Consider the following 9,574-nt stretch of genomic DNA (forward strand, 5'->3'; position numbering starts at 1 on the left):
CGCCCGTGCTCCTCGGCGAAGCCCTCAGCCTCTTCGCCGCCACTCCAGCAGTCGCCGCAGTCAGCCTCCACCTCCTGCGAGCAGCCTTCCGTGGACACCGCTATCAAAGTGGAGGGAGGCGCGGCCGCTGGCGACCAGATCCTCCCTGAGGCCGAGGTGCGCCTGGGCCAGGCCGGCTTCATGCAGCGCCAGTTCGGGGCCATGCTCCAGCCCGGGGTCAACAAATTCTCCCTGAGGATGTTTGGCAGCCAGAAAGCTGTGGAGCGGGAGCAGGAGAGAGTTAAGTCAGCCGGGTTTTGGATTATCCACCCCTACAGTGACTTCAGGTAAGGGGGCCCATGGTGCTCCAGGCTGTCGCAGGCATGCTCCTTCTCTCGGCCCTACCTCTCAGCCAGAGTTAACTTACTTTCCTTTCTCACACTGGAAGCTCCAAGAGAAGTGAGGCACCTCTAGGCTCCCAGACATCCCCAGACCTCCTTCCTGCACAGTGCAGGGAACTTTCCTCTGTGTTCTGGGCTGCAGACCTTGGCCACATTAGAGGCTGGCTGAAAAGGTGTTCCGAGCCTGGCCTAGCCCTGCCACCTTAAGCCATACATTTCTTCTGGGCCACGGAGTCAGTGACCATCCTAGAGACAGTCTATTCAGCCTGAAGAACAGGGCCATGAAGGGAGACAGACCTCTTGGCAGCTGGGCCAGCTCCTTGGGTGCTGACCTCCAAGCTGTTAATACCTGCCTCTGGTGCCCTGGGGAGCTATAGCTGGAGAGGGAGAGCTGGACCTCTGGAGGACAGAGGTCACTGGGGCCTCATGCCCAGGATGAAAGTTCTCTGCATCCACCTTAACTCTGGGCCCAGTCCCTCATGCCAAGTGGTAGCCAGCAGTAGATACCCTAGGTAGCTGGTATCCAGACTGGCAGGACAGGATGACCTTGCTCACAGTGGTCAGTGAAGATGCCCTATACCCTGACTGATGAGCAGCTGTCATGTGACCCCAAGTTTATCCAGTGTACCGTCCTCACTCCAGTGGCCCAAGTTCCAGCAACTGCTAGGTCTTTCATGGGTCAGCCGTGAGTCCCCAAACAAACGGTGTGACTGCCAGTCAAGGAGAGGGACGCTGCCCCCTCCGCCATTACCTGCGTCAGATACCCCTGCACAGCAGGTACCACTCCGGGCCTGTGCAAAAAGAGAGAGTGGTGATTGTCTCTGAAGTTGAGATCAGGGATTCCCCTACCTCAATCAAGGTCTTGGGTCCCCCAGTGCTCCCCTGGGCTTTCTTGATACACAGGATTAAAGTGAGGGTCTGAAAAAACAGCCACCCTTTTGAGCTGGGTTTAATTCATTCTCTCTCTGAGCCCTGTCCTGTATTGAGCTCTCTTACCTGCCTATCCTGCTTGTCTCCACTATAAATGAGCATTTTGTCAACTCAGAGCCCTCTTTGCAAACTCTAGGGAACTAGGTTTGTTATGAGAACAAAGCCATTTCCATCCAATGAGAGAGTTTTTTCATGCTGGGAATGACCAGTCAGGTAACACTTAAAATAGGTGGTGACCAGAGGGCCTCTCCCCTTTTTTTTCTTTTCTAAAATTTTTTATTTATTTGTTTGTTTTTTGAAGGACTACTCTTCCTAACCTTAATGTCCAAAGTTCCCATCCCAGAAGATCTTCACGTTGTGTGAACAATGTGGGCCCTCCCATCAGGAACTGTGGCTGGTTCCCAGTGCCAGCTTCCTAAAGTGTGGCCTCCCCTCTGGTCAGTACTGGGACTTGAGGACTCCAGCCTGAGCCAGGGAGGAGTAGGCAATCCTCTGGGTGTCCTGGGTTTCTCCTCTTCCCTCTGAACTCCCTGGTGGTGGTGGGAGGTAAGCTGGGCCAGTATCAACCAGTTGAGATTGTTGAGGGGCCCTCCTTTCCCTTGCTCAGCTCCCCACCCTCTTTGCTGTCTGAAAGCCTCTGTTCAGGGTTCTCATCACCGTCCTGGGGTTGGGGACTGTGAGGGACCAACCCCAGGCACACCTGACCTTCATCAACAATAGGCATTGATTGAACATTTGGGCACTGGGCTGTGCCTTCCCAATCTCTCCTTACCCTGCATGGTGTAGAACTAGGACTGGGTTGACTGCATCAATGGGAACCTCCCCGCCTTCCTGATCTTCCTCTATCCATCTTAGCATGTCTATCTGCAGTCCCCTGCTGCAGAATCTTCCACTGTCTGCAGGCCACCTGGGACATGGTGGAGGGAGAGGTTGAAGGGGTTAGAGACGGGTGGATGCAGCAAGATTGAAAAATGGGCAACGTAAAAAGTCAGACTGGGCTTTGAATTTGGATTTGTCCAATAAGCAACAGGGACCAGTAGCTGGAAGCACACATCCTCTGTGTGCAGCCTGGTAGTTGTTGCTGCTGGGTGGGGTGTGAGGTAAGAAATCTAAGAAAGACCGTCTGTGTGAGCTTCTGGAGGAGCAGTGGTCAGGCCTCTCCTGTCTCCAGGCCAGAGCAGCTGATGTCGTTTCAGCAGGTCCAAGAGGCAAAGGCCTAGCTAAGTCTTTAAGCTTAGAAACTGCAACACTCAACCCAACCTCACCCACTGCCCCTAACCCAGCGCCCAAAGCCTCAGTCCCTCAAGTTGCAGCCACTAATGGCACTAATCCCATTGCCTAGCTCAGGCTTTATAGGAGCTTCTGCAAGCATTGCCCGGGCCAGTTGAGGATTTATTCATCATTTTGATGGGCAGAATGCATTGATCCAGCAGCATTGGTTTAATAAAGAATCGCTAGCAAACCATGATAGATTGAGTTTGTGGTTTGGAGTTCAGAGCTTACTGTCATGGATTGCTTCTGACATCTCCTATTCCTGGGGGAAGAAGGTTGGTACCTTTTCTAAGGGCTGGAGAATGGGCTGTGCTCTGAGGGACCCACATATTTATTGGCCATGTTCAATGATAGGCTTTTGTTGGCTACCTCTGCTTCTCCTCACCCCCGCCCCCACCTCCACACACCATGCCCTGGCTACTCCCATGGCACCTCCAGGCTCCTAAGGCTTGTCTAGCCTCCCCTTCCCTCCTCTTCTACTACTCACTTGCCTTTTAAACTTATATTTAAAGTTTGGTAAGGGAAGAGGCCAGGACACACAGCCCCTCAGGGCATTGTCCCCAGGCTCCCGCACAAGGTAGGTTGGGCTCTTGGGTCCTGGGCGGGTCCTTCCTTCTACATGAGCCATGTCCTGGAAGTTGGGCTTGGCAGTGGGAACCTAGAATAAATAAAACATAGCATCTACATAATCTTGCTTTTTCCAAGAGGAGAGAAAAGGATTGGGAACCCCATGTGAAGATGTACCTGGTTTTATTCCCAGAAGTTGGTCAGGCTTTCAAGGGTCAGGCTTTGAGGGGATGGAGGGAGGGGTGGGGGATTGTAGGCCTGGGGGTGTGTATTGATGTCTGAGCAGGAGTCTGGGAATGTGTGGGTGGACATGCGGCTGGCAGGGAAGTCCTGTGTGGGATGACAGTTCTGGGGCTACTTCTGTGCTCCAAGCTCTATCTTGGCCTTGAAAATGGAGGCAGGCAAGCTTGGCCCTTCTCATCCCTCTGCCTCTTCCCTCTGCTAGCCTGAGCCTTCTGAAGCTGTGAAGAAGGGAAGGGGAAGGGGAAGGGAAGAGAAGAGAGGGTCCTAGAGGGTCCTTTTCTTGAGGCAGAAACAACTGGGCCCCAAAATCATGGAAGCTGGGCCAATGGCCTCCTGTGCTGATAACTGGCCCTAGGCACTGCCATTGCCCACCTCACATCAGCTCCTCATCCCTGTCTGCTATGGGGCCCTGCTCAGGTTATGAGCCTTGTCTGAGCCTCAGTTTTCACCTAGGAAAATGGGAATCCCATTGCCTGTTATCATGTCAGACACAAATTGTACAACTGTGGTCACCCGTAGAGGTGAGAAGCTCCAGCGCGCTGTCAGAGAGCAGTGATGCTGTGGTGAATCACACAGCCCCTGTCCGCACTGCTTCCTTTCCTTACTCCTGCGCAGACTAGACGGGCCTCTCTCCTTGCCTCAAGCGAGTTGTTCTGAACCCAAATCAGAGGCCTAACTGAGAACCTGTTGGGAATCACAGTCTCTATCCAGAAAGATAAATGTACATCCAGACACACAATATCAACACTCAATTTCTGGGATTTCTGGACCCCCTAAGTTGAAGACCATCTAGGTTGTGAACCTCACTCTAGGCCATCCCAGAAGAGAGTCCTGGCCTGGTAGGATCAGGTGCTAGCTTCCTAAAGCTGGCTTTCCCGGTGCCCTCTGTAATCTGAGGCTTGGGCCTCCCATTGGCAGCAATGCCTGAAGAAGAAAAGGTGCTCCGCTTGGGGACTAGTTTCTGTTCTGTTTCCTCAGCCCCACACCTATACCTCTCCCTTTCAACCATGGGAAGGACTGTTCAGGTAGGAGTTAGTGAGGCAGAAGGCAGCAGCTTTGGCTCTGGGGCTGGTGGGTTCTGCGGCCCCTCCTGGAGTAGACCTTCCTGGGGCCATTGCCCAGAAATGCAGCTTCTGCTATCAGTGTAGAAAGCCAGGCTGAAAGTGCTGCAAGCCGTGGTGCTAGTGGAAGGGAAGGGCACCTTGGGACAGAGTGGAATTCCAAGGTGAGCTGCCTGGGTGGTGCTGTTGGCTGGCACAGTGGGCATCGGGATTCTCTCGTGATGAGGATATGCTCCACCTGATAAGACTGGGGCTAGTGGAGGGTATGCTCAGGCTGAAGTCTCCCTGGATGCTGATAATGCACAGAAACCCCATGGGGCAGGACCCTTACATTGCTGGGTGGGAGGCCTGGACTCCAGGTTCTCCCTGTTGCAAGGCTTCAGGCCCTGGTTTGGTTTCTACGTAATTAGGCAGGGGCCTCGCCCCTGTCCAGCCATGCCCCATTTGCTCCCTTAGCTGTTGCGAGCCACTGCAGGTGGCCTGCCCCCCCCCCCAAACAATTTTAGGCTGTCTGCCTGTCCATCTTCTCTCCTCTCCCATGCTTTAGGACTTCTGGGATGCCCTCTCAGGTCACTGCATCCGCCATCATTCCTCTCCCTCCATGGCATTTGAATGGAGCTTGTGTTTATTATAATGCCGTGCTTCTCACACTGTCATGCCATCCAACTCACCTGGGGATCTGGTTAAAATACAGATTCTGACTCCTTAGGTCTGGGGCGGGGGCTGAGATTCTGCATTTCTGATAAACACCCAGGTGATGCGATGCTGCTGGTGCTCAGAATGTGCTTGTAGCACTGAAGTTCAGACCCTGTGCTTGTTCTGTGCTTAGCCTGGGCTCCCTGACTGAGTTCCCTGAGGGCACTGTCTTCTCCCTTTCACCTCCAGTGCCCAGTACAGCGGGGTGAATTCTGTGAACTGGCTGAGCAGACCTCAGCCACAGAGGTAGGCTGCAAACCTGGGGTGTCGGATTCACAGCCTTCCTCCATTCTGCATGGCTGCTTGGACCCTGCTGGCCTTGGATGCTAGCTGTCGGGATGGAGTGAACAAGGGGAGGCAAGTGGCCAAAGGGCCCTCATTCATCCATCCTGTCTCATTGCTTTGGCAGCTTCTTTCCCATTCTAAGGGCCAGAAGGGTGGGCCTGGCTGGAGGAGGAGGGGCAGGGAGTGCAGTGACTACTGTGCTGCAGTGAGATTCCCCGAAAGGAATAGATGTTGTCAGCGAGAGTCGAGAGGTTCCGGGAGAGGAGAGCCAGTGTGAGGTGGCTCTGACTGGATGGCTGGGAGGATAGAAGCATCCTCTAAGAGCAGTTGCCTTGGCTCCTTAAGGTGTGGTGGGGGATTGTCAGAATCTTAATGCCATCCTCCCCTGCCCCAGACATGCCTAGCAGACTCCCCTGTGGGCTGGGCTCATCTATTACTTCTCTCTGCCCTCTCCTATCCTAGAAGAAGGTCTACCCAGTCTACATACAGATGATGGGGCTGACAAGTGTCATAACAACCTGAGTGGCCTGTGCAATTGCCACTCTCTGCAGCAGAAAATTCATCCTCAGTCCCTGGGGGGTTTGCCATAAAACTGAGGAAGCAGCCAGCTCCAGCACACACACCCCTTGGCTCAAGGGCTCTTACAAAGCTGCTACTGCCAGTTGCTAATTAATAGAAGGGCTACTGAGGCTGGCCAGGCCATCTTGCTTGAGCCCAGGGGATGTTGAAGAATCCACATTTCCCAGCCAGAGCAGGCCATGGGGAGGGCAGGGACATTGCTTTGGCTTTGGAGAGGATGTTCTCTGCCAGCCAGGCTTTACTGAGAAAGCATTGTCAGGGACCTGGAAATCTGTGATTCCAAAGCCAAGGAGGCCACTCAGAAACACTCTCTATCAGCTCCTGTCCAGAATGGGGGAGGGAGGAAGCACAGAGAGGTGGTGAGCTCCCCATCACTGTGGGTGCTCAAGATGAGACAGAAGTACTGAGGCCAGAGGTTGTTAAGCAGCATTTATCCCATGGACCAACCACAGTGCCCAGATGTGTTCTGTTTGGTCATAACAAATCTGAGACAATGTTTTAAAATGGAAAGATGTAACATAAAAATTTTGCTTTGGGGTTTCTCTTGAAAAATTGGAAACCCTGGCAGCTTTGGGCCCACATTCTCACCCCATAGTAGGGAGCTGGAGCAGACTAGAGGCTGCCCTCTTTAAATTGACTTCTGCTCTCCAACTGCCCACAGCCTACCTGTCCCACACCCAACAGTGTCACTCATACACATTTAGCTGCCTGATCCCTGTAGGCATCTGAGTTTACAATCCTAGACTCAAACCAATAGAGACTAAGGGCAGGTGGGTTCACAGATCAGTAACCACCATTTATGAACCATCTACCATTTGCCAGACTGTGCTAATAGTTTTATTCCTCATATTTCATTTACTTTCCATAGCATCCAGCAAAATAGGTCCTATTGTCCCCAATTTACAGGTAAGAAAACAGGCTTTGATGGGGGGAAAAAAATATTTGCCCCAAATCATGTAGCTAGAAAGAACCAGAACTGGCATTTGATCCTGGCCTCTAGGACTCTAAACTCATATTTATGCCTCCTTTCTCTTCCTTTTTTTTTGTTAGCTTTAAAAAGTTAAATTACTAAGGTAGTTCAATAAAACATTCTCCTGAGAATAAAAACAATGCAGATAATGTTTGACCACACACATCATCTGTGTGGAGGGGCTGTGAGGAGCTGGGGTTCAGCTGGAACAGGAAATGTAACAAGTCTCAGAATACCAGCTACCGGCCTTCTATAATAGAAGTGTCAACCAAATTCACGATCAACAATGACAGATGGAAACACACGTGTGTCATTGGCATCAGCAAGAGCTTTATATGTATTGCGCGTGCATGAGTCAACTTAGCCTTTTATATATATAGAATAAACTTGCTTAATTAGACCTGCTTTCTGATTTAGCTAAACTTTTTTCCAGCCCAGTGAAGCACCCCAACTTCTCTTTAAGGTAATTGTCAGCAACACAGCAGTAAATATCAACATGATGCAGACTATTATCATAGATCACGCAGGGAGAACAAAGGGTAAAATATTTAACTGCAGCAGTGTTTGACTATATTCTGCACAGTGAGAAAACCTGAAGTCATTTTCAAGGTCCACCATTTCTTCTTCTCAGTTGGGTCAAGTTTCTAAGCTTTCTAAATCTCTGTTTTCCGGCTAATGAAAAGAAAATAGGATTCCATCAAGTCTCCTATCTGCCTACTCCAGGACTTCTGTGAGGATCAAATGAGATGAGGCACAGGAAAATGCTTCACAGACATTTGGTTAAAGTGTGAAATGTTTCCACCTGGCTATAAAGCAAGTTGTGTTCCTGGGCTGAAGAAACTGCAAGGAGGCTAGTCGATAGGGAGAGGAAGCTGGGCGTTGCTACGTGACATCATTACCCAGCACCCACAGCCACCATTTCTGGGCTGGGCTGTGGGCCGAATTTTGCACCATGGCAGCGTTGGCTGCAGTTTGGTGGGCTGTTGCTCCAGGGTGGTGGCGGGGCCTGTGTCCCACTTAGGGGAAAGCCGAGTGTGCTTTGTGGGCACCAGGTCCACGGTGCTGTTTCTCTGTAAATGGCCAGTGTGCATCATGGCAGCACCTGTGTTGAGCGTCTTCCCCCTGGTGCTCAGTGTGTATCATAGTGACCGGTTGGCTGGGCAGAGGGACACTTAGCATATTAGCCTTATAGATAGATAGATAGATAGATAGGGAGCACAGAACTAGAGAGGGCAAGCAACCAGCCTGAGGTCACTGATAAGACTATGTCAGAGATGAAACCAGAACCCAAGTGGGTTATATAACATCTGGCTGCAAGGGTCTTACAGCCCCACAGTCTCTTCTGAGGGTGTCCCCAGCCAGGGAAAGCTTTTACTTAATGCTCTTGTCATTGGAGCTTTTTTTTTAAAAAAAAAAATCTCCCTAGCCCCATGCCTAAAGTTTGGGGTGAGAGGTATTTTCAGGGTCTCTTCTTAATTTAAGCTCATCCAATGAGAAGGGAGTCTTTCTTTATCTGAAGATGCAGCATCTGGAGGCTGAGACATGCCTGTCCTAACCCCTCACTCTGGGGCTGTGGTTCCCAGGGATGCTGGGGTAGGATGCTTGCACATTCACTGGATGTGGCCAAAATCTCAAAGGTCTCCACTCCTGTCAGAACCTGCCAGGGGAGGAGCTAGATTTTGGAACCAAACCCAGTGACATTGATGCACCTGTTCCATGATAGGAATGATTGGGGTTCAAATGGGAAGGGGTCAAACAGACAATGGTATATATCTATGTTCTCTCCACCAGAGAAATAGGTGTTCACCTGGTCAATTTATTACATCCTTCAGAGAAATGAGGAAGTGGAGTCAGTCTGTGGTTTAGAGCTCAATTTCTGTCCACAGTTGGGGCTCAGTGTGTGAACAGGGTCAGGGCTCAGTGTGTGAATAGGTTCTGGGGTCTGCATGTGAGCAGGGTCGGGGCTCAGCATATAAGCATGTTGGGGACCAGTGTGTGAGCAAATCGGGGTTCAGTTTGTAAGCAGGGTTAAGGCTCAATATGAGGCCACAGTTTTGGCTCAGACTGATCAGGATTAGGGCTCAGTCTATGTTCAGGATCAGAGTTCAGCCTGGGACCAAGATAAGGCCTTGGTGGAACTGGAATCCTTGAACAAAGCCTCTGAGCCAACCCAGTTCGTCCCTGAGACACCAGGTCTTGGGGCAATGTGGGCATGTTGCCAACCCCTCCCTTGTGCTCTCACCTTTAGGAAGCCCTCCCTTCCTTTAAGCTCCCTGAGCTCCTACACCTCTTAGTATTTGAGCCAGCTAATTGGCCAAATAGCTAATTGGTCCTTTCTGGGAGGTAAAGTATCTAATCTAATAAAAGACAAACATGCAAATTGACCATCCCTTCACTATGCCTTAAGCCATGCCCACCAGCCAATCAGAGCAACTATATGCAAATTAACCCAACCAACATGGCGGCCGGCAGCCATGGAGCTGAAGCCAGCAGGAGGCTTGGTTTCTCCAGTGATGGAGGAAGCCAAGCTTCACGGCCGGCTCTGAGCTCCACTGAAGGCAACAAAGTTTCAATTATAGAAGGTAAATAAA

General features: G+C 51.2%; 1 protein-coding gene across 1 annotated transcript in view; it reads left to right on the forward strand.

Moving 5' to 3' along the window:
* Positions 1-6: 6 nt before the first annotated feature.
* HCN4 (hyperpolarization activated cyclic nucleotide gated potassium channel 4) overlaps positions 7-9,574 on the forward strand; it is a gene marked incomplete at its 5' end in the record, with an annotated part of 53,795 nt that continues 44,227 nt past the window's right edge. The window contains one exon of the mRNA XM_005882808.2: positions 7-326. Within this exon, the coding sequence (XP_005882870.1) occupies positions 7-326 (320 nt within the window). The remainder of the gene's footprint in view (positions 327-9,574) is intronic.

This window comes from Myotis brandtii, unplaced genomic scaffold, assembly GCF_000412655.1.
Source record: "Myotis brandtii unplaced genomic scaffold, ASM41265v1 scaffold74, whole genome shotgun sequence".
NCBI lineage: Eukaryota > Metazoa > Chordata > Mammalia > Chiroptera > Vespertilionidae > Myotis > Myotis brandtii.